At 29.5% G+C, this 25,517-nt stretch overlaps 2 protein-coding genes across 2 annotated transcripts; one reads left to right on the plus strand and one right to left on the minus strand.

The window, feature by feature from the left end:
- Positions 1–2,002: 2,002 nt before the first annotated feature.
- LOC105107981 (3-oxoacyl-[acyl-carrier-protein] reductase, chloroplastic-like) lies at positions 2,003–5,216 on the minus strand. Its single transcript, XM_011002105.1, has 3 exons — positions 4,783–5,216; positions 4,414–4,643; positions 2,003–2,487 (listed from the first exon to the last, which is right to left on the minus strand). Exons 1-3 carry the CDS (start codon positions 5,144–5,146, stop codon positions 2,209–2,211), a joined length of 873 nt encoding a protein of 290 aa, XP_011000407.1. The 5' UTR covers positions 5,147–5,216; the 3' UTR covers positions 2,003–2,208.
- Positions 5,217–20,827: 15,611 nt separating this feature from the next.
- On the plus strand, positions 20,828–24,527 carry LOC105107982 (probable auxin efflux carrier component 1b). The gene is made up of 6 exons (XM_011002106.1): positions 20,828–22,216; positions 22,752–23,028; positions 23,123–23,208; positions 23,338–23,495; positions 23,609–23,685; positions 24,063–24,527. The coding sequence occupies exons 1-6, from the start codon at positions 21,115–21,117 to the stop codon at positions 24,127–24,129; spliced, it is 1,767 nt and encodes a 588-aa protein (XP_011000408.1). The 5' UTR covers positions 20,828–21,114; the 3' UTR covers positions 24,130–24,527.
- Positions 24,528–25,517: the final 990 nt, after the last annotated feature.

A 25,517-nucleotide genomic window follows, 5' to 3' on the forward strand; every position in this document is an offset into this window, starting at 1 on the left:
TACAAAGGAGAGGAGTATAGATAAAGGTAAGGACACAGCATTATAATTGCAACCCGTGGAAAATAAATGTTTTTGTATGTAATTAATTGTAAAATATGTTTTGTTTGGGGTGTTTATCTTTGTGGCAATGGTTGTTTTTTAAAGTATTTTTTACTTAAAAATATATCAAAATAATATTTTTATTATTTTTAAAAATTAGTTTTGATATTATCACATTAAAATGATCTGAAAACACTAAAAAAAAAAATTTTAAATAAAAAATAAATTTATTTTTTTAAAAAGAAGTGGAACTACTCATTAAAGCTCTCATTTTGATTCTATTTGCAGCTTAATAGATATATATGGTGCAATTATTACTGTGCTTGTAAGTATGGTTGAAGAAGGATCTTCTAACTCTATACATGAAGAAGCTGGTGGTTGTTTGATCGTGATGAAATCTTTTGAATTTATATTCATCTTATATTTTATGCATAAAATAATATGGACTACTGATTTACTTTGTCGAGTTTTGCAGCAAAAATCGATTAACATCTTAAATGCAATGGATCTTGTATCAACTACTAAAGCATTACTTCGAACTTTGAGAGATATTGGATTAATCTTCTTCTTGGAAATGTGCAATCTGCTTGCACAAAATATGAAATTGGCATACCACATATAAATGCTTCATATAAAAAACAAATATAGGTTGTTCATATCAACAATAAGGTTCAGCGACAATTTACCAGCATTATCATTATGATATATTTAACTCAATAATTTATTTTCAGTTGGAAGAATTAAATTCTAGATTCAGTAACGAGACAGTGAAACATGTTAAAACTATGTTTCGCCATAAAATGAAATAGGAGCTCTTAGCAGATTCTTTGATGATTTACATTGAACGAGAGCTTGTTAAAGATATTAATTCGAATTCAATCATAGATGAATTATATTTTATAAAATGTCGAAGGGTGCAACTTTGATGGCATAATTTATTTTTATTTTGAATTTTATGTATTTTAAATTTTATTTTTTATATATTTTATGCTACATATTTGAATTAAAACTTTACTATTAACCTAGCAAATTTATATATTCAAGGGAATGATTAATCTTAAAAAATAATTTATATATACTTATATCATAGCCTAGGATAGGAAAAATTCCTACCTCCGCCCTTGGTTAAGAGTATAAATAATTGAAAGATGTTTTACATAGTTTTCCTGAGAGAGAGAACCCTAAGAGAAGAAGCGAGGAAGGACAGGGAAAGAAGAACAGGAAAAGAGAGGTGAAAGTCGGGGATAGGGATTTCTAAGGTAAGATATTTATGTTTTTATGCTTAATTATATTGATTAAGTTTGATTTTAAAATTTAAATGATTTAAGATATTTAATTGATAAATAATTCAGATATGTGGTAAAGCACGCTACATGCTCTAAGTTCACCTAGCTTAATTTTTAATTATCTATTAACACTATCAAATCAAGCTACATCAACACCAACCCAAAAGAATATAAATAAAGTTATTTTGAAGAAGAAAATAATTTACAAATTAATTCAATAATTTAGTGTGAAGTTTTGCATCTTATTTAGATGATATTATTGATAGCTTTCAATTTTTTACTTTCATCGTACAAAAATGTTTATTTATTTTGTGCTAATATTAAAAATTAAAAAAAATATTTTAATATATTTTAAGTTAAAAAAATATTTTTAAAAATCATGTAACCAAAAACAAACAAACGGTGTTGCCAATTAGGCTGGAATAACACCAGGAGCATTTCTAACAAGTTTTGGGATTCCTAGGAAGTTCTCGCCCACACCATAACCAGACTGAGCCCGTAACACTAGGAGAAGGCCTTGCCGTAGGCCTGGGTTCACTACTAGGACCGGTCTTTGGGTGAGGCTCTGCTGTGGAGCTTAACCCAAGCTTAGCAAGCATAGGGGCATCCCGGTCCCACCCCATTAGGTCCAGGTCTGCTTCCGAAGCTGAACTCATCTTCGACCAAACCAAACCCAACATCCAAAAAGCCACCAATAAACTTCATTATTACCTCACCTTACAAAAGAAAGCATCAAAGAATCGCATGAAAATTCATCTTCGGAAAAGAAAAGAATCACATGGAAGTACTTGAGCAAACGCAATTAAAAGATTCTCCACTGACAAACACTGTGCAGCAGGCATCTGAAAGCTCAAACTAGTAAATAATGGGGGTACATTGAGTTTCAAAGGGAAGAGAATAGAGGGACCCCTGGTAGGGTTGCCCCAGCATCGACAATGAAATTGTTGCCTGTCACATATTCTGAAGAATCGTGGATTAGGTAGCGAGCAAGTGATGTTAATGCTGGATCTGCTGTGCCAAATGTTCTCAAAGGGACTGTTTTCAGAGCAACATTACTGAGCCAGTCCTTCTGCATAAGGCCCTGTGTGATCTCCGATTTGAAAAGTCCGGGTGATATTGAGTTCACTCTGATATTGTATGCTCCCAATTCCATAGCCATAACCTGATATTCCCATCATCATCAGTTTCAATATTTCAATATGAATCCTGTTCCAGAAAAGCAGGGGAAAAAAATACAGATCGAAAAACTTTGAACAACATAAAGAATTTGATGAAAATAGTTAGGTAACCATTGAAAGCAGAAGGCACATGAAAGGCCTCCACATCTCATGAGGACATCTTGATTGGACACCTAGTTCGGTAATCTTAACAAGACTCGGGGACTATCGAAGTTCATATTGAGGGTTGAGCCGAAGCAACAGTTCAGAGTTGTCAGTCACACCACATAGAAATTAAATCTCAGTTCTGTTTCATAGTGTGGAACGGACAAGGATGATCTAGCTCTCAAGATCATGATCCAAAGAAATGGATTCGATGGCTTACCAAGATAAGACTGTCGGGATGTGAAAGCTGGCCAACAAAACAAGCAGAGAGAGGGCAACGAAGGGAAAGGAAAATATTAAGAAAGCAACTGAAGTTCTTACCTGTGCCAGTCTGCTTCCCACACGCTAATTCGTACCATCGATGAACCAGACATAAACTTTCATTGCCCTTGTTACCTCTCTGTATATTTTTGTTCATTTACCTTATAATTTATATAGCTTTCCTTGCTACGTTTTCCCTCCCAAGTACTACACTCTATTTTCAGGTTAGGTGATTCTAATCTTGTCAAATATAATCCTCACAGAGAGTTCATACCTTAATGACATGCTTATATTCTTCCTCTCGAAACAATCACTGCACATCAAGGAAAGATTTTGCACATGATAGCTGGTCTGTCCTATCTTTTCGTTGATAAACCGTTCCTCTCTTTGTAGGATTTAACATCTTAGGGCCATCTAAACATGACCGAAATAATTTTTTTTATACTCTAATCTATGGAGTAGAGGTCCCGTGCAGTTAAGACTACAAAGTTTTAGTATAGGTGTTATATTATAAATTTTTATGGGAAATAGATAGAGAGAGTTAGAAGATAACTATCTGATAATTGGATAACTAAAATAAACTTAGAAGATAAGGGTTACTGCATATATAAAAGAACAAACGTGTAATAAACAGGCATAACCAGTAGTGTAATTAAAAGACAGCAGTAATTATTCTAGACGTGAGATCGTGGAAAGAACTCTGAAAGATAAAAGATTATTAACAATTGACAGATAGTTTAGTGGAGAACCTTAAAAGATGAGAGGTTATCAACAATTACCATCACTCGACTGATTATGTAAGGCGGATTGCAAGAAACATTCAAGACAACTGAACATTTCAACAAAAAAACTCAAATCACTACATTGCAATTTTATCAAATTCTCAGGACTTTTCAAACCTGAAAACCAGCAGGCAATAGCTTGTATGTGATAATTCTGTAGGCGATAAACAAGTAGGCTTACAATTTTCTTTGCAATCAATATGCTTATAGTTTCAATCCCATAAACTAAAAATATCAAAAAGATCTGTTATCCAGGAATTTCAATTTGTGGATATAATTAAAATATGAATCACTCTTATGAATATAAGTATTTATTTCCTATCCTAAGTTATCAAGTTTACTTTATATTCAAGTTGTTTTAATTATTTAGTTATTTTTATAATTAAACTACTGCTTGCATGGAAATAGATTTAATCATATTAATATTGTGTAATAAATTTAGAATTACATGAATAGATCTAGAAATAAACTCAAAGTTAAAACCAATTAACTTAAAATAATCCAGAGTTCAGATTATTTTAATTATTTGGTTGTTTCTTCATTTTGAAGACTCTTTATCCTCCCACTTCTCCTCTGTTGCATCTCTCTATTTTTATTTTTTCAAAATAATCATTATCCTCCTGTCGGTATTTTGAACTTCAAAATCATGCTAAAAATAATAGATGATCTCAGAAATCAAAATGAGATTGCCAACGTTCTTAAATCACACATAACATACATCACCTTTGAAATGGCGTTCACGCCTGTCTTTGAAGCAACGTAGTGAACGCCTCCAGGCAATTGTCCACGATTAAGACCAGCAATAGAAGCTATATTAATCACTGATCCTCCTCGTTTCGAATCACGCATTCGTATACAAACAGCCTTCGAAACCAGCCAAGTTCCTGTCGTATTCGTTCTTATAACATGATTCCATTCCTCCTCAGACAATTCCAATGGATCCCTTACAGTTCCTGCCATAAACCCACATCCAAAAAACATTAAAAAAAATGCAATTGATCCAACAATTAAAAAACATAAAATTAAAAGAACCCATTCTTTGAACCCCAAAAACAAAAGGAACCCAACTTTCTAAAATTCTTTAACCAATACCTCTAACACCAGCATTATTAACCAAGGCATCAATCCCACCAAAAGCATCCCAAGCTTTCTGTACGCACTTATCAATAGTATTTTCATCAGCAGAAACATCCAACTCCACCGCCACCGCGCGCGGCTGAATATCCACCTCAGTTGTTGAGGGGGGAGTAGGGAAAGACAAACTCATCTGATTGATTTCATCACATAAAGACTTTAAACGATCTACACGACGAGCTGCTGCTAAAATCCTGCAACCAGCTTTGGCCAAGTCAAGACAAAAGTCCTTGCCTAAACCAGATGATGCACCAGTTACTAGAACCACTTTGTTCCTTAAATCACACCATGGCTCGAACTGGGTTGCTACTTTGGTTGACATTTTTTTTTCTTCTTAGTATTTGGTTAGTGGGAATGTTGATCTCTAACTGAGAGGATGAGATGCAGGGGACTTGTAGTCATATAATATATTGTCCACGAAGAATTGCACTTGTGTCCGTCTGGTTAACAAGTCATGTTGAACCTTGTAGTTCAAAGAAAATCAAATTGGTCCTTCAAACTTGAATTTTAGGATGGAATTACTCCCTCCATCCATCCAATTTTTTGTTGACATTCAATGCTAAAACTACCAAACCAAGCCAATTTATGGGTGATCTTGTGTAAATAATAATTGTGATCGTTATTATTAGAGCACACTTGATACCTAATACAGTCTAAGACTCAATTTATGAGTTGATTAAATAAATTTAAAATTTAATAAATTAACTTGGATTTATCTTAAAATGGTATCATTAATGATATTGTTCAGGATAATAATTAAAGGGAGGAAAATCTTTAAAATTAATCTAATCAAGCCTTAATAAGATCAAATCAAATCAATCTAAGTCATAAGGTGGCTTATAAATTGAGTTTGATAAGTATGATTGTGGTTTTTAATAGAAATTTATATAACAAGGGCCCAGTTGTTATCTTAAGAACTACAGAGTTAAATGTGACTAAATGTTGAATTAGAGGGACCTGTGGGGTGCTGAAACGACTAGAAAGGACGCGTGGCAATAGTTGGGAAGGAAGGAACGAAAAGGTTAGGTGATAAAGGGGTGGAGGACGAGAGGGAAGGAAACGGGACATTAACTCATAGTTGAGGGTTTTTTTAATTTTAATTTTATAACTATATTATATAATTGATTGGTTTGACTTTTTTCTATAATTACGTCTTCATTTTTTCATTGAATACATCTGATGATATTTCCACGTGTGATTTTAATATCATGGGCCCATCCTAAAAGGAAGTAGTCGATTTGGAGTTTTCTAATACTGCAAAGTAAATATTTCGATTCTTGTAAAATTACTTCTTTAAATAAATATTGATACATCAAGATTATAAAACAATATTAAAAAATAAGTAATTTAATATTTTTAAAATAAAACTGGGAGGGAGACTCTCGTTCTTGCACGTTTTCTCAGTTTTAGATATCATTTCTTCTTCTGTTTTTTTGTTTCCTTTAAATAATTACAGAGCTTCTCCCTCTATCGTCAAGAAATCAAGAAAAAGAAAAAGAAAAAAAGAAGAAATCAATACGATGTCGTCGTGATCGAGGAGACTCGCGAGGTCAAACCTCCATACCACTCGATACTTCTCCCTCTATCGTCAAGAAATCAAAAAAAAAAAAAATCAATACGATGTTGTCATGATCCAGCAGAGTCGCGAGGTCAAACCTCCATACCACTCGACGCAGGAGCAGTGCCGCCGCTAGACAACCATCCCTCACGACTGGTGAGTCCTGGCAAAGTCGATTACAGGTTTGTGGATCTTCCAGCCTTTTTATTTTTTTATGAATTAAGACTTATTGTTATATTTTTAATTTAGTGAGAGACTATCCGCTGTAAAAATTAGCTTCGTAATAAAATATTATTTGATGTTATTATTAAATTTAGTATAGATTAGTATTGAATTTTTTTACCAAATTTTTTATCTAGCATGAATTTAAAATTAATATACATGAGAATTGTCTTAATATAATTATATTTGCTTAATAAATTTAAAAATTATTTAAATTATTGATAAAAAAATATAGTTTAATTTAATATTTTTAATATTCACACTTAACTTGTTAAATTTAAAATTTAAATTATGAACTTTATTTCATTTAATAATTTTATTTTTAAAATTATGCTTTATGTAATGATATGGTTATAAAAAATATACACTCCCAGCAAACACCAACTAGAAGCGGAGATTTTTGTTTAAATTTACTGCGAGCTTATAAAAAGCTAAAAAAAATAGAAGAGAAATTTAAATTTACTTAAATATTAAAATATAAAATTAAAAAATATTTAATTGAAAAAAACATAAAGATTCCCACCTTCTTCGTTTTGAAATCAACAGTGAAGAAGGCAAGTAAACGTAACTTTTTTTAATGTAGTAGTTAAACAATTAGAAGATTCATGAGAATTCTATGTATTTTTTTAGTTTTACGCCGTGTTTGTATTTAAAAAATAATTTTTAAAAATTTTCAGTATTTATTTTTATTGAAAAAATTGATTAATAAAAAATAATTTTAAATCAAAAAAATTTAGCTTGATTTTTAAAAAAGTATTGCAGGAGCAGTGCCGCCGCTAGACAACCATCCCTCACGATTGGTGAGTCCTGGCAAAGTCGATCAAAGATTTGTGGATCTTCCAGCCTTTTTATTTTTTTATGAATTAAGACTTATTGTTATATTTTTAATTTAGTGAGAGACTATCCGCTGTAAAAATTAGCTTCGTAATAAAATATTATTTGATGTTGTTATTAAATTTGGTATAAACTAGTATTGAATTTTTTTACTTAATTTTTTATCTAGCATGAATTTAAAATTAATATACATGAGAATTGTCTTAATATAATTATATTTGCTTAATAAATTTAAAAATTATTTAAATTATTGATAAAAAAATATAGTTTAATTTAATATTTTTAATATTCACACTTAACTTGTTAAATTTAAAATTTAAATTATGAACTTTATTTCATTTAATAATTTTATTTTTAAAATTATGCTTTATGTAATGATATGGTTATAAAAAATATACACTCCCAGCAAACACCAACTAGAAGCGGAGATTTTTGTTTAAATTTACTGCGAGCTTATAAAAAGCTAAAAAAAATAGAAGAGAAATTTAAATTTACTTAAATATTAAAATATAAAATTAAAAAATATTTAATTGAAAAAAACATAAAGATTCCCACCTTCTTCGTTTTGAAATCAACAGTGAAGAAGGCAAGTAAACGTAACTTTTTTTAATACAGTAGTTAAACAATTAGAAGATTCATGAGAATTCTATGTATTTTTTTAGTTTTACGCCGTGTTTGTATTTAAAAAATAATTTTTAAAAATTTTCAGTATTTATTTTTATTGAAAAAATTGATTAATAAAAAATAATTTTAAATCAAAAAAATTTAGCTTGATTTTTAAAAAAGTATTTTTCTAAAACAAATTGGATAGAGAACACTTTTTGAAAATTATAAAAAATTTAAAAATATCAAATTATTTATTTATTATATCAAATTTGATGCTCAAACTTTTGATTTGATTGCTATATATATTTTATTTTTAATATTTATTTTTTAATTTTATCTCTTAAAATTTAATTTTTATACTATTTTTTATCATTATTTTATAATTGTTATTTTTTTCTTATTATTTTTTTAAAAAAATTATCTATCAAATTTGGTGTCATTCTTTTGATTTTGATTGTTACTTATTTATTTAAAATAATTTATAAAATGTTAATTATTATTATTTTAATTTTTTCATCTTTTATTTTTTATGTTTTAGATTTGATCTCTGTTATTTTAATTATTATTTATTTTATTTAAGATAATTTATGAAATTATATTTTTTTCAATTTAATTCTCGTTCAACTTTTTAATTTGCAAGATTTGTTAGTTATTATTTTAATAAACTTGAGAAAAATAAAATATTAATAAGATATTTTCAGCTCATTTTTCATAACATAACCAAATACTCTAAAATATTTTCTAATTTATTTTTTATTGTATTAAAAAATATTAAAAAATAATTTTCTTTCTTAAAATTTAGTTTTTAAAAAGAATTACTTTTCACGGCTCCTTCAAAACTGTGCTAAATATATAAACTAATTTAAATGATTAAACATACTTTGATTAAAAATATATATACTTGTCACTAGCTGTATTCCTTGTCTCAGGCTCTTTGTTTGGAGGGGAAATTTTTTCGAATTTCAAAAACTAAATATATTCAATATTAAATAAATCAAAATCCATAACCAATTCAGAAACTATTTAAAACAAAAAAACAAAAAACAAACAAATGTGCAGATGTAATTGCAGATGTAATTGCAGATGTAACGTTTAGAGAAGGTATTGAGCGCCCTTCAATTTACTATGAAATGTCAAAAGGCCCAATAACAATTCGAGAATAATCTAGAAATTTACTAGGAAACATTTAATGTTGTTTTGCAAATAGAAAAAAAAAATAGAATAGAGTGATTTAATGCATATTAATTGTTAGCCAAGTACCAAATAAACAAAAACAGCAATTCGGCTACCAAGCCAAACAACCCTAAGTTAAAATACTAATATAAAAAATCATATTAATTGCTAGCCAAATAGCTAGGAGGTTTGTTAAGTGTTTAGTTGCATGTTAGTCTTCTTCTTTTTTTATGAAAATAAAAAAAGCATTTAAAAATATATTTAAAAAAATTAATTAATACATTTTTAATTATTTTTTTATAATGCATGAATATAAAAAATATATGTAAAAAAATCCACATTAAAATATCAAACACGCGGAGTACCGCGGGATGTATGAGCCAACAAACTTGCTTTTGGATTTTTGTGAAAAAGGGGGAGCAAGTGCCATGATAGCAGCATGGTATTTAACAGGAGCACAGCTGCTGCTATGTTGTCATGGCGCGTTTGGTTGTTGCACTTCCATGTCAGCCACATGTCCTTTTATCCACCCACCATCTTCAACAGTCCTTCAACGCACGCCTGATTTATCTATCATTCAAGAAAACACTATTTATTTCAAGCATATATTTTTTTTATGTTTTAAAACTACCTAAAACAACTATTTTTATTTTAAATTATTTTTTATTTATTTTTTATACCCCAGAGTGGAAAAAAAGTAAAAATATATTATTTTAATACATTTATAAACAAATTATTATTTTTTTAAATCACAGCTCTTTATATATTTTGATATGTAATTGTAGTAAAAGATATTTACTAGAATGGTTTTTTAATTAAAAATACATTAAACTAATTATTTTTATATTTTTATTTTTAATATTAACATATCAAAATTATCAAAAAATAATAAAAATTATTAATTTAAAATTTTTTCAAGTTAAAAGTATTTTTAGAAAGCATTTAAAAAGAAAGGGGAGGGCTTCCAAACACTCCGTGCAGCTAAAAATTTAAAAAATAAAATTTTATAAAAAAAAACAAATATATTTTTAATTCAATTGAATTCAGATTGATATTTGATTATTGTGTTTTACAAGCTTGAATCTATACTAAATTATCTACTGTGATCTGTTAAAGTTAGGATTAGCGTTCTAAAAGTTGCTATTTAATTTCTTTTATTTCTTGTTAGTTTTCAGAATAAGTTATTGGTTAAGTTTCAATATCTTAATTCAATTTATTTTCAATTAACCATGCTGATTTAGCAATTGTTTAAACAGTTTATAAGTTATTTTTTAAATAATTTTAATAATTATTGAGTTTTAAAGTATCCCATGCTATAGTTTTTTCCATAATTTAAGATTGTAATTTTAAAACTTGAAAAATTCTAAATTTCTCTTATACGTCACTGCGTCAAGAAATACGGATGAAGAGGGACTCATCCTGTACTTGAGAATTATCTCAAACAATAGTTTTATAAATGAAAAAAAAAAGCCAAATAAAAAAATGATTACATTAATCTTATTAAAACCATTTCAATACTCTCCCGAGTCATTGAATCCAAATAATTTATTGTTTTAACTGCCACGTACGAGTTGATTTCTCACGATTTTAGAGTTTGCAAAACTTATTCTTATCCAAATAATTTTGCAAAATTATATATATACAATTGATAGTTGCATTTTTAAATTAAATATATGAGATTGAATTTAATTTAGTTTCAAATAGATTATTAATGATTTAAAATCGGATTTGAATCGGATTTTATTTTAAATTATTTTTTATATTAATTTGATTAAATATAAGCAACTTATTAGGTTATTCGTAATTTAATAATTAAAATGGTATTATTTCATATAAAAATAATAAATCCAGATCAACTTAAATTTTAAATCGGTGAACTACAATACGGGTTCTAGTCTTGGATAAGATTGAAATGGGAGCCGGGTCCAATATGTTTGGGCTCCAAAAGCATGAGTCCAGGGTTCGGCTAAATGTCTCTTTAAAATAACAGCACTTATTTTAATTTGTAAAAGCACCAAACAAAGTTGCTAATTTAATATCCTTGATGGGTCTAAGCAGGCATGTAGCCCTGCCTACTGCCTACTGCCTACTGCCAGCGATTAATTTGCATTTTGTTAGTTATTGTTTTTAAAAATATTTTTTATTTAATAATATATTAAAACAATACTATTTCATTTTTTAAATTTTATTTTTAGCATTAATATATAAAAACAGTACAAAATTATAAAAAAATCAAAAATATTTTATAAATATGAATTTGAATCTTGTATTTCTAAAATAATCTTGAATATTATATTAAAAATATAAGTCAATATTTCATAAATAGCAATCATGACCTTTTTTGGTTTTCTTGACACAATACGAGCTCGTTTTGTTCAGCAAACAAAACGGCGTGAACAGGTAAAAACACAGGCTACGCCTTGGGAACGTACAAATGCCACAAAGGAACACAATGCCTTCTCATCCTCAAGAATTCACAGACAGAATTCTCAAGAACCAAATCCCATCCTCCATTAAAAGTCCCTTTAATTACACTGAAAAAACCTCTCTCTCTCCCCCCTCCCCCTTTCTTGCTTTTTCTTCACTGCCAATGCGTGCTGGTGTTATGTTGCCTTGTTAGGGCATAAAACAAAAACAAAATGACCACCTGCTGTGCCCACTGGCTACAGTGTTGTTTTTACCAAGATACTAGATACCAGGCAGTCAAGAACGGCTCTTTCTGATTATTAGCATAAAAGGTTTAAAATTTTATTAAAATAACACATTCACGGTAAATTTTTATGAAATAATACGGTTTATACTTGTAGCGGAGATATGAAAAGGTTATGGATTAGAAGTTGTTTGAAGCAGTATTTGTGATAGTCTTTTTTTAAAAAATATTATTTTGAAATATATTAAAATAATATTTTTTAATTTTTAATTTTTAGTTTATATTATTACATCAAAATAATCTAAAATTATTTAAAATATTATTTTTAAAAATTCAAAATTTCATAAAAATTTTAATTTCACCCTCCTTCTAACGAGCTTTTAAAAATACTGCAAGGTAACTTTTATTAATTTAGAATTATAATGTTTTTCTGAGCTGTCATTAATTTTTAAAATGTTTTTAATTTAAAAATATATTAAAATAATATTTTTAATTATTTAAAAATTATTTTTTACATCAAAATTATCTAAAATTATCTAAAATATATTAATTTAAATTTAAATTTAAAATTTAAAATTAAAAAGTTTCAATAATACTTTTAAAATATAAAAATATTAATTTGAAAAACATTACATATTAAAACTGTATTATTCCATTAATGTTTTAATTTACTGTGCTACTAAAAAACTCGTAGTTGGAGTAGGGTATTGTCTTTTGGGTATTTGCAAGAGACTGGTGGCGGAGTGATAATTGCTGCTGGGAAACTTTTCACCGCTTGCTTTAGGCTCGCTGTAATTTCTTGACAGCTGCGCCGCCTGAGAACGGGGAAAGCACCGGAGGGTAATTGAGTAGCCTGTGATTTTGGTCGGTTGAGAGGGATAAAGTTTTCAGAGGACAATAAAAGCACGCGCTTTTAATGATAGTTTAACGTCACGCGATATCCAAGATCTGTACGGATCTCGTGCTTCTCGAGTCCCTGCTGTCAATTATTCGGCCCTGTGTTGGATAATTCCTTTCTAATAATTAAAAAAAGAGGATAATTCTCCCACTTTTTTTTTTTTTAATTTCTTGTTTTAGAACCATGCTAGAGAAGTAAAAATCAAAAGCACTTAAAGTCGAGCATCAAAAGGCCAGTTTGCAAAAGTCAATTTTAATTTGTGTTTTTCTGATTTTTTCCCCCTAGTTGCAATAAATTTTATTTGTTTAATAATATAATTATAATTACTTTTTAAATAATTTTTCATATTAAAATATATGATAATAATAATTTTTTTTATTTTATTTTTTAAACATTATTTTTAATATCAACACATCAAAATAATTTGAAAATACTTAAAATATATAAATTTAAAATCAATAAAAAATATTTTTTAAAATTTTTCAAAAATATTTTTAAAATAAAGGAATAAACAAGTTAGAGGCTTGCACCATGCCGCAAGATTGTATTATTTTTTAAAAACATAAATTTGTAATTTTTTTGTATTTTAAATGTAAAAATATAAAAAAATTCTTATTTATTTATTTTTATTAAAGATGATTTACTTATTTTATTGCAATAAACAAATGGTAAAGACAACCCTATACTTTGATTAATTCTCCTAAAAAATATTACCGTATTGAAAGATCAAACCAAGATAATTTATTTATTTTTTTAAATAGTTGTTATAGTGAATGGTAATATGATTCTACGTGAAGTAAAAACAAATTTAATAGAAGCCATTCCACACAAAGATCTCTTGAATTATTATCCATTTTGATTTACATAATTAAAAAAAAAAGACATCTCAATGGTTGAAATATTGCTCGTTTGATTTTACACTCCTTCTATTACGTTTTTTAAAATAATAATTTCATAAAAAAGAGTCAAAATAACTGATAAAGGAAACATGAAATACCAGGCAATCACATAGGCTAAGGGCAGATATACAGTAATGACGGCAATAAACACCCTAAAGAAGAGTAATTACAGAAGAAAGTTGATTTTTGGCTTGAATGCTGATCATAAATCTACAGCTCTTTATATTAGTGTATATTCTATGTTTTTTGCAAAGAAAAATCTAAGCAGTGACTTGTGTTTAACTTCATTACTTCTTCTGTCACCAAAGTATGGGATTCTACGTGGGCACCATTGATAGTTGTGGTGATGCATGAAGAATTATTGATTTTGTTTATTTAATTTCATGAATTTGAAACATGTAACAAATTTCAAGGGCATGATTCTCACCTTGACCATGGTTAATTTGTTTTTATTAAAAAAAAATACATTTGACCACTCATCCCAGCTCTCAGAAAAAAAAAAATCACGTAATAAATAATAGATGTACTGTATATACATATCACCCTCCCAGGCCAGAAAAGTTATCAAAACCTAGTTATTCTTTGATTATATGTCCGGAGTTTCTAATAAAAGTTGAGTTGCACTACTACGTAGTCATGCAATGGGAGATCAGTTTGGTTGATGGGAGCTCCTAAAAGGAGATTTTCCAATGATTCAGGTTAATGGTGACAAAATACATGCTTGATGCTTGGTCTACTTATCATGGAAATGAAAGTTTGGACCACTTTGACTTAATTTTCGTGGGCTAGCTATAAGATATAGTTTTTTTTATTTTATTTTGGAGAATTACATGTAACATCTTCAGGTGGGTTCTCATTGTATCCGCTGCAACTTTAGGGACCTCTCGTCTCATTTGTTACTCGGGAACATCTCCTCCATGTTTACCTTTTACGCTCTAAAATAATAAGGATACTTCTGTTCACCGAATTACAGCTATGATTAGATATTGACCCAACTCTGGATATTGATCATGAGATTCTCCTTCATGAACAGTACTGGTATATCGAATCTATCCATCTGGAGATGGACGTCTGAGTCCATGGAACCCTAGCTGACCATGACTAGACATGAATTGAGAGATGTTCGTCGAAGATATTGGAGCCTTGTGTACGGGCTGGTTCAGTTTAGATGCCCTGTGGAGCATCAGCTACCCAACCCGATCCTGAGTTATTTTGGTGTAAAGCTCGTTTTATTTTGATTTTTTAAAAAAAACATATTTCTATTTTTCATTTTTCACTGAGATAAATTGGGTTCATTCTGAATTTGTATTTTTTTATACTCCATCTTAATTAGCTAAGAAATAAATTTGTTGGATTCTAGATTGAACTACCAAAAGGTTTAATAGCTTGGTTATTAAAAGGTGAAATTAATCACCTAATCAATGGCTAATAGAAGATGTTTGACACAACTTTTATTTTTAATTTTATATGCTTGGAAAATATATTAAATTTATATTTTTAAAATATTTTATTATAATTTTGATGGGATAATGTTAAAAATACATAAATTAAAATTAAAATAAAATTATTTTAATATATTTTCAAACAAAAAATTATTCATAAAAAAATCTTATACTATAATAACACTCATCATGATATACTACACTTACAAGCATTAAAAAAAAAGAGTCATTTGCCCACCGCTTGGTGGCAGGACAACCCAAAGATATAAAATGAAACATGCACATTTCGTTGTCTGAGCTCTGAAATTGTTTGAGTCTCTAGTGACCTAATTGTACCTAATTAATTGTACTAAAATCCTATAAATATGAAAGAAATGCTGTGTATATTACATCCATTTCCATAGGTTATTGCTAGTGGAGTCTTGTCATGATGTTGTCGAGCTTTTTTATAATGAACATTGTGAATTAGATCGAATAAAAAAAAGAAATGTTATTTTCAATTAAAAACCAAACACAATATCAAACCCAGAAATAAAATTGAAGAACAAATTGAGGCCCACAGGGACATAAACAATGATGACAGTAGTCAGCAAGTGTCACGCATGGTGTTGTGAGATTCAGATTCCCTACCCGTATGCTGCTGCAATCATTCCAGCATTTGAGAGTATTATCATTTATGCTTCTTCTTTTCTTTTCCCCTTCCTTTCTTATTTTTGCTGATAGGTTCCTTTCATGTTTCCTGTACTCACTCTCTCCCATGGCAGAAGGAGTTGTCTGTGGTCATTGGACTCTTCTCATCGGGTATTACTGTAAAAGGTGTAGGTTTTTAATTGTTCAAGACTCCATTGTTCCACTGTTCAATTTCTTCCTTGTTGCTGCGAACGAGCTCTATAAAAATTTATGTTTTTTTAACTTGGTCTCAATTTTTTTATGGTTGAATTGAAGATTAATTAATTTTGATTTTTTATTTAAAAAATAGAATAAAAAAGAAAGGATTCAAAATAAAAAGAATATCAAACATAGATGACATATCATAAATTTTATAAAAGATACACTTTGATTCTTAAATGTAAATTATACAAATTCAGTATCTTAATATTTTTTCAGTTTAATTTTGATATGAAAATTTATTTTTATTATTTTTTAATTGTTGGTTGAGAAAGAAGAGAAAGAGTTAAATGAATTTTAATGATAGAAAAATAAAAGTGGCGTTGATATTGATTTAAATTACTAAAATAAATAATATTTGTGTCAAATAGTTTCATTTAATTAAGAGATATTATATTATATGTTTTTTTATCTTTAAATTTCATGGAAAACAAATATATGTACTCAGGTTGATTTTGATTTTTAAATATTTTTTGAGACCATGAATAGTTTTATAATAATTTCTATAATGTTTTATATCTGTTCTTAGGCCTTTACTTTTTGGTAATCATAATGACTAGAATCTATTAAATTAGATAATACATCCTTTGATTTTTTTTAAAAAAAAATTAGAATAGATGACATATTATATATTTTAGTTGCAAACAAAAAAAACAAAGGGCTCAATTGCACAAGACATGCCTACTTGTCAATTTAAATTAATGTTTATTTTTATGGTTTTTTATTCTCTATTTTCTTTTTAATTTATATTTAAATTAGTATGTTTTCTCTTTTTATTTTGTTTGAAGAATTTTTTTTAAATAACAATTATTTGTTTAGTTATGTATTTATATGTAAAGAGTTTTTCTAATTTATTTCTAATTGTTTTTATTTTTTATATGGATGGATTCATATAGTATTTTTAATATATGCAGCTTTTCATGATTTTTTTTCTTTTATTTTATTGGACTAATTTAACTTATATTTATGTTTGTATTTTTATTATTATTTTCTCAAATAAATAAATAAAATATATTAATAGATAAATTTAATAAATATAATTAGATAAATATCATGTTTTTCAAAATTAAACATGTTTACTTACACCTGAACCTCAAAACCCATGAAGTCATGATGCGGAGGATTCACTGTAGTTAATGTTTCTATAATGCTCTCATGGTGTGACTTTTTATGTTCACCTCCACTACCAATTATCAATGGATAGCGAACTCCTATAAAACCTTTTTTCAATGAAATATTTTATCGTTAAATCTATTAATAATATAAATTGTTAACAAAATAGAATTTATATGTCAATGGAACATTCCATCGGGTTTTTTCAGTCTTTATATATATATATATATACTATGCAAAATAAGAAGAACGAGGATCGTCTTGAGTGATCGATGTCCATTTCACGGGCAATTCTTGGTGATTTCCATCACAGAGGATATTAATTGTAACTTGTCACATTTGTTGAGCAAAATATATAGCAAAGAATCGGGGCATTTTTGCTTGTCAAGTTTGTTTTCTTGCAACTTGGAGGGTGAAAATAATATATCTGTCAAATATAAAAAAAATTTAAAAAATAAAAATAGTTGCAAATAGTTCTTTGATGTTTTTTATTTGTTTTTGTATTTTTAAAGTGTTTTTAAAAAAATTAAATTTTTTTATTTGAATTTAATATTTTTTGATATTTTTAAATTATTCTGATACACTGATATTAAAAAAAAATTATAAAATAAAAAAATTATTTTAATATATTTATAATTAAAAATATTTTAAAAAATAACCATAATTACAGTTTCAGATGATTTTTTACAAATTAATGTGGTTTCGTAATGTCTTATTTCTTAGCATTTTCAACTTTAATGTAGTCATCAATAACATTTTTAATACTCGTGATAGTTCTGTTTTTTTATCCAATTATATTAGAAAAAACATTTATTTAGTTAAATAGCTTTTATTATTAACAGTGAATAGCATACCAATTTGAAGATCGATGCCACAAAAATAATAATTGTTTTCTTCCGAGTAGTTATTCGCTAGCAGGTGTTAGAGCATTTTTAATGGAGAAGCTAAATGAACAGTGAAAAATAAAAAATTAATATTTTAATTTTTTTGTTAATTTTTTATATTTTAGAGGAAAATCTAAATAAAATATTAAAATATCTTTTCTTCCTCGTAAATGCTATTCCTGGACATCTTTTAAAAGAATCAAAATTAATAATGCAGAGTCAATAAAAAAATAAACTAATTAAATTTAGCCATATGAAAAAAAAAATATTGAAATTATTAAAAAAATAAAACATTTATTTATTTCATTCTAATAAAATTGGCTTTCTAAATAGTTTTTTTTAAATATACATAATAAAAAAATTTATATTTATACTATTTAAAATATTATTTTACCAATTTATCTCTTTAAAAGAACATCTTTTATTAGAGGTGCTCTACTATAGAGATATATAGCTGCTTGATATCGAAGCACGTCAAGGCTTTTCTTCTTCGTCAACTCCGTGGACCATATTCCTTGTAAAAAATAAACATATAATTAAGCATTAATTAGTTCATACAAAAAGACTTAGGTGTTGTCTTAAGAAAGATTCCAACAACTCCGCCCAGTCAACAAGTTTTTGTGGAAGTAAAATCGATGTCTGGATCTTGACTAACAAGCCTCCTGCTAACCAGGTTAAACGCAGGAAAGGCAGCGCTAGACCTGCACCGGAGGGCTGCAAAGAAAAAAGTGAAAAAGGAAGGTAAAATTATCGAAAAATTCACATGGTGAATATGCTTTTTGCATGTGGATTTGTCGTTAGTCCCTTGAGGTAGAGATTGCTGTAAAAAAAGTAATTTTTGTTTAGAATTATATTAAGATAATATTATTTTTATTTTTTAAAATTTAATTTATACGGTAACATGTTTAACGTGTCAAGATTATACAAAAAAATACATAAAAATTTTTAAATTTTTATGTGGCATGAACAGAAGTGACAATATTAATTTTTTTAAGAATTTTTATTTTTAAACAATTCTTTCCATTGTTAATTATGAAATTTGTCAGGAGAAACAACATAGATTTCATGAATCCTTTTGGTCCAAGGAGCTGAGGTTAATCTAAGAAAACAGTAGTAGTTTTTTTAATATAAAGTAACTAGGGACACAATTTATTTTTGTATTTTATTTTTACTTGTCTTTATTAATTTATTTGTTAAGCACCTTTAGAGTTATATAGTCAAAATGAAGTGCAAATAAAGTACTATATTGGTTAGAAGTGATTTAAAAAGCTTATTTTATGTTGTCAAGAGTTTATATGATATGTAAATATGAAAGTGATATAAAAATAGGATTAGCTCCTTTTTTTAAAAAAGAGAATTTGGTTAATATTACTCCTTCTTCTTAACAAGACACGGCGCAAAATTTACATACTAGCATGCTATAATGTTAATATTGCATAAAAAATACAATAATCATTGAAAAGTTTTAAGAAGTTTGTATTTTTATTTTAGCTCGTTTATCCATAAATACATTCATTATCTAAGTGGTTGAAAATAATAAATGAATTTTTCTTAAAAATAATCTATTTTTAATAAACCATCTCTACTAATAATATTAAAAATATTTTTTTTATTGTGCTTGAAGTCGTGGTCTAATAGAAGATGAGCTTATTTTCTTTCTCTACATCTAAGTTTGATTATTTCTGTGTATGCTTATTATATCTATGATGTTTTATTTGTTCACTAAACTTGCAGAGTATTTAATAAATTTTAAAATTATCTATGGTATATATAAGATAACCTAGATATCTTAATTTATTAAAAATAAAAAAAAAATTTTTTTGCGAACATGTTTAAAAATAAATTTATTTGAAATTCATCTTTTAGCAATTTATAATTATAAACATATTTGAATTTACATGTTTACACATATTTTATGTTGTCATGTAATTTATTTTTCCTTGCACAGAGTCAAGTTTTTTTTTTCTTCTTTTTTTTTAAAAAAAAATTCTTACATGTATAGGTTTTTTAAAGCGAGATAGTATGTTTTGTAATCACCAACAAAACACTTTTCCATAAGCATAGATAGATTTTATATATTACTGTTGTCCTGTGTTTGCATTTTCATATAAAAATATAAAAAGATAAATATTTTTAATAACTATAAAAAAGATTCTATCAACGCACACAATAGTAAATAAAATTTTTAAAAAACCTATCAAGTAAAAAAATCATACTTTTACTTACACAGTGATGAGTTATAAATTAAATTAACTTTCAGCAATATTCCAAACCAGTCCCTCAACTTAAGAGACGTGCGTTTCCACTACCAAAAGATCACTGAAAGCCCAGTTTGGCTTCTCATTTCTCGATCACCATCTATTTATCAAGAATTGCGTGTCAGGAATTTCTCAGAATTGCAAGAGGTTTATACTTTATATTAAAAAACCAATGATAAAGCATCAATAATATACAACTTGCAAAACACTCTTAATATATATATATATATAATCACATGTGTGTTTGATAGCATAATTTATGATATTTTTTAAAGTGTTTTTCAATTTAAAAATATTAACATAATGTTATTTTTGATTTTTTATATTAATTTATTAAAATTATTGAATGATACCTAAAAAAAATATTAATTTTGAGTTACATTAATAAGAAATAATTTGAAAAAAAATGAAAAACAGAAGCTATATTTTTTAATACAAAAAAATAAAAATTAGAAAAGAACACAGAAATAAAAGTGGGAGTGTGAGAATCTTTTTTATCTGTTTTTCTCTTCATTTTTCACTCGTTTCTTTTTCTATCTGATATGCTGCTGGCTAGTCCTTTTCCTCTCTCACTCCACGCACACACACACAGCGACGCTGCCCCCCCCTCCAGTACAGGGCCTTAGGTATATAGATACCCTCTGTCTTTGAAAAAATAGTACTCTAAATTCTGTTTCTAACTAGTTTGGCAGCAGAGAAAACGAGGGAAAACCTGAGGGAAAAAGTGAGAAAATTATGAGGGGTCTAATCTGTCTTGCATAATCTGCGAAACCTCTCTGGGTTTCACTGTTAACTCTATTTCTCATCTGGGTACTCTTTAAAACTCCCAAAACCTCTCTTAAAAACTAAACTTGATAAAGCAACGATGATCAGTATCGTAGACCTCTACCATGTCCTTACAGCTGTGGTACCCCTCTATGTGGCCATGATTTTGGCTTATGGTTCTGTCAAATGGTGGAAAATCTTTAGCCCTGATCAATGTTCAGGGATCAACAGATTTGTTGCTCTGTTTGCAGTACCCTTGCTTTCTTTTCACTTCATTTCCACCAACAACCCCTATGCTATGAACTTGAGGTTCATTGCTGCAGATACTCTTCAAAAAATTATTGTCTTGGTGGTTTTAGCTATTTGGTCCAGAGCTAGCTCCAGAGGCTCCCTTGAATGGTCCATTACTTTGTTTTCACTCTCTAGTCTCCCAAACACTCTTGTTATGGGCATCCCTTTGTTGAAGGGAATGTATGGAGATTCCTCAGGGAGTCTCATGGTCCAAATAGTTGTTCTTCAATGCATAATATGGTACACATTGATGCTGTTCTTGTTTGAGTATAGAGGAGCTAGAATCTTGATTGGTGAACAGTTTCCTGACACAGCTGGCTCTATAATATCCTTCAGGGTTGATTCTGATATTCTTTCTTTAGATGGTAGAGAGCCATTGCAAACTGATGCTGAAGTCGGTGAAGATGGGAAGTTACATGTTACTGTTCGGAAATCAACTAGTTCAAGATCAGAAGTTTTTTCTCACATGTCGCATGGTCTAAATTCTGGTCTTTCATTGACTCCTAGACCATCTAATTTGACCAATGCAGAGATATACTCTCTACAATCCTCAAGGAATCCTACCCCAAGAGCATCGAGTTTTAACCATACCGATTTTTATTCCATGGTTAATGGCAAGAATGCGAGTCCAAGACACTCTAACTTCACTAACTTGCAATTCGATGAAGAAAGTGGAGGACTTGGGGTATTTGGTAATGTTCCAAGAGCAAATGGAAGTGCTTATCCTGCCCCACCAAATGCTGGACTCTTTTCTCCTGGGGGTAAAAAGAAGGCAAATGGGGCTGAGAATGGCAAGGATTTGCATATGTTTGTTTGGAGTTCAAGTGCTTCACCAGTATCAGAAGGTGGCCTACATGTCTTTAAGGGAGGAGATTATGGCAATGACCTCGGTGGGGTAGCTAACCATAAAGGTATAAACACTAAAACTGGACGGTATTTGTTTGAGTTTTTGGATTATGTTGGTGTCTTACATGTTGTGATTGTGATTACAAGTTATTGGGCAGAAGAGTTGTGGATTATTTCTTGGAACCTTGTGTCTCTTGGGAAAACTGTTTTTGTCTTGTTGAATATTAGCGGTTTTTTCATTGGAGAAAGCTTACTTATTTTTCTGTTATGTCAAGTGGGATTTGTTGGTTTTTGTTTGTTGCACTTTTTTTTCGTAGCTTTCCATTTTGCCTTTGCTTTAGCGTGGGCATGGCTTTGATGCTTTTATCAACAAGGCGTCCCCTTTATTTTTGTCTTTATTTCCTTACTTTCATAACTGGTAAGTCATGGTGACATCTCTAGTTGTGTAACCTTGCTGGTATTGTGTAACACAATTAGTGTTAATGTTCATGTTTAGAGTATTATGGCATTGTTTTACTTGCTTCTTAAAATAACAGAATCCTCTGTTTCATGCTGGTGTTATTTTCCCGGGCACTGATGTGTTTTAATTGTGATGTTTAGATTATGATGATTTTGGTCGAGATGAGTTCAGCTTTGGAAACAGACCTGGACCAAATGGAGTGGATCGGGATGGTCCAGTGCTTTCTAAGCTTGGTTCAAGCTCTACAGCCGAGCTACACCCAAAGAGTGCTGCTAATGATGAAGCCAAGCCAACTGTCATGCCTCCTACTAGCGTTATGACAAGACTCATTCTCATTATGGTGTGGAGAAAACTTATAAGAAATCCAAATACCTATTCCAGCCTGATTGGCCTCACCTGGTCTCTTGTTTCATTCAAGTATGATGCTAGACTATACAACTCGCCATTCAGTTTATTGAGAACTTTTCTCCCGTTCGATACATTACCTCAGAAAGTATTTGCAATATAACAGGTGGAATATAATGATGCCCGCGATCATTGCTGATTCAATAGCTATTCTATCTAATGCTGGTCTTGGGATGGCCATGTTTAGTCTTGGTAAGTCAATAATCAGACTCTATTAAACGATTTCTTGACTTGTTTGCTTGATCTATCTTGGTAACTTGGCTGCAATTTGGAAAGGGCCTGTCATTGTTGACTAATTAAAATTATTTTGTGGGTTTGTAGGTTTGTTCATGGCATTGCAGCCCAGGATTATCGCCTGTGGAAACTCAATTGCTTCCTTTGCCATGGGTGTTAGATTCCTCACTGGTCCTGCAGTCATGGCTGCTGCTTCATTTGCTGTTGGTCTACGAGGAGATCTGCTGCGCATTGCCATAGTGCAGGTAAAACCCTGAGAATAGTCATATGAATATCACACCATGTCTATAGACAATTTTTTGTTTACACGTATTCTACTTGTTTTATCAGTTGACAGAACAGTGTTTTGAATTTTCAGGCAGCTCTTCCACAAGGGATTGTGCCCTTTGTCTTTGCAAAAGAATATAATGTTCATCCTGACATACTGAGCACTGGGTTCGATACTCTAAATCCTGTTTTTTACTCTAATATAATTCCTGCTGAACTGCGTTTATTTTTAGAAACTCAAAACACTTCCGGAAAGAAATTATTGTGCTTGTTCATAAATCGTTTTCATGGGATCATGAATGATAGTGATGGTTCATTGTAAAGATTTGCTTTTTTCACGAATCTTAATGCTAAGTAGTTTACGACATTATTAGAAAATTCGCATATATTTGCTGTAGCTTCCACATCAATCGCTGAACTGTAACTTGCTCGTTAATGTACCACATACAAGCATTAATGATTTGTAATCCCTTAATTATGCTTTATTTAGTATTGTACTGTCTTTTGTCTTTGTTTTTGATATCCTGATTTTCATGTGGCCGCAGAGTTATATTTGGTATGCTAATTGCTCTACCCATCACACTGGTTTACTACATTTTGCTGGGACTTTGAAGGTGAGGGCATCACTGGAGAGCTGATGAGCATGGCATCACAGGAGCTGATGAGCTACAATTAGTTATTACAGTAGTAGTACCGAACACATCTGGCCATTGGGAATTTTCGGGCATCCTCTAACAGAACATGAATCGAAGTTAGAAAGAAACTAGCAAGGAGAAGGCTTTAGGAAGAGTTGTTAGGAAATGGAACAAAGTGTAATTCTCTAATGAAATAACCATTGGAGGGCCTAGAAATCTTCAAGTCATTTCCCCTTTTTCCCATCTCTAAAGCCGTGTGCTTTTTTGCCTTTTGTTCTTCTGATCAAAGAAAGTGAAGCTTGCTTGTATTTGAGATGCACCTGTTGATTAACCTTCTTTAAGTTCAAAAAAATAAGATTGCTATTAAATTCTGTATGGAAAGCTCAGTAAGAATCCGTGTCCTCCGCAACAACCAGGACCTAGACATGGGAAAGCACACAGGGTTTTCGGGTTCTCAGCCTTTTTGGTCATGGATCTAGAAAGGTCGCAAGGGTGTAAAGAGCACTAGCTGTCATGTCCTATTCTTGTCTATGAACTAGCATACATTTTAAGACCACACTTGAAAAGTTGGCAGGCCTATGAGCCTAGACTTAAAAGGGTACTTTATAGGATGTGTTTGGCAGCATGACATAGCTTTACGATAATGGCAACACTAGGAGGCTATCATGCCAAATAGGTTTTGCTGGTTTGTTGGAGACCATTAATGGACCTCTTGTGAGGCTGTCTTCTGGAAGTGGGCTTATAAAGGCATGTTGATTCAGGGCTACTTCTCCATTGAATCTGTCAATGGAAAGTCTTCTTTTAATGGGAAAAGCAATCATAATCCTTGAATTGTTTAGCTTTTATTCTTCGCGCTCCCCATTCTTTCCTGCCAAACATGCTTGCTTGCCCTCTTAAGCATTTGATTGTGTCAATAAAATCTACAAGTCATAAAGGATTTTATGTCTTTAAAATAGTTTTAAACAAAACTTCTGTGTTTCGAAATATGAGATACATGAGTACATGCCATGTTTTTATTACTTTCGTTCCTTTTTTAATCTTAAAACAATAATTAAACGCTAATTAAACGCAGAAAAGCAAGGAATTTGAGAAATCAAAAGCATTACTTCTTTTAAGGATTCTGGATCCTCTAATTATTTGATTAATTATGGAATGGTGGGAAGGTGAGTTATAATTTTGCTTTGTGATAATGGTGGTGATGCCATGCATCATGGACATCAAAATTTCCTGAAGATTAAAGTGGGATAAGGTGTCGAGGAATATCCACCTTCCTAGAATTTATTTATTTATTGTTGATGGGTAGACCCTGGAGGTTCTTTTCCCTTAATTTCTGCCCCACTATAAACAATGCTTTCAAGAAGTATA

The sequence above is a fragment of the Populus euphratica genome, unplaced genomic scaffold (genome assembly GCF_000495115.2).
Source record: "Populus euphratica unplaced genomic scaffold, PopEup_1.0 scaffold179.1, whole genome shotgun sequence".
Taxonomy (NCBI): domain Eukaryota; kingdom Viridiplantae; phylum Streptophyta; class Magnoliopsida; order Malpighiales; family Salicaceae; genus Populus; species Populus euphratica.

Excerpts from the sequence above, each read along its gene's own strand:
- LOC105107982 (XM_011002106.1), top strand. The coding sequence starts at position 21,115 with ATGATCAGTATCGTAGACCTCTACCATGTCCTTACAGCTGTGGTACCC. Across the intron at positions 23,209-23,337 it reads GATGGCCATGTTTAGTCTTG|GTTTGTTCATGGCATTGCAG; the intron begins GTAAGTCAATAA and ends GTGGGTTTGTAG. Across the intron at positions 23,686-24,062 it reads CCTGACATACTGAGCACTGG|AGTTATATTTGGTATGCTAA; the intron begins GTTCGATACTCT and ends ATGTGGCCGCAG.
- LOC105107981 (XM_011002105.1), bottom strand. The coding sequence starts at position 5,146 with ATGTCAACCAAAGTAGCAACCCAGTTCGAGCCATGGTGTGATTTAAGG. Across the intron at positions 4,644-4,782 it reads TAATAATGCTGGTGTTAGAG|GAACTGTAAGGGATCCATTG; the intron begins GTATTGGTTAAA and ends GGTTTATGGCAG. Across the intron at positions 2,488-4,413 it reads GCGTGAACGCCATTTCAAAG|GTTATGGCTATGGAATTGGG; the intron begins GTGATGTATGTT and ends TGGGAATATCAG.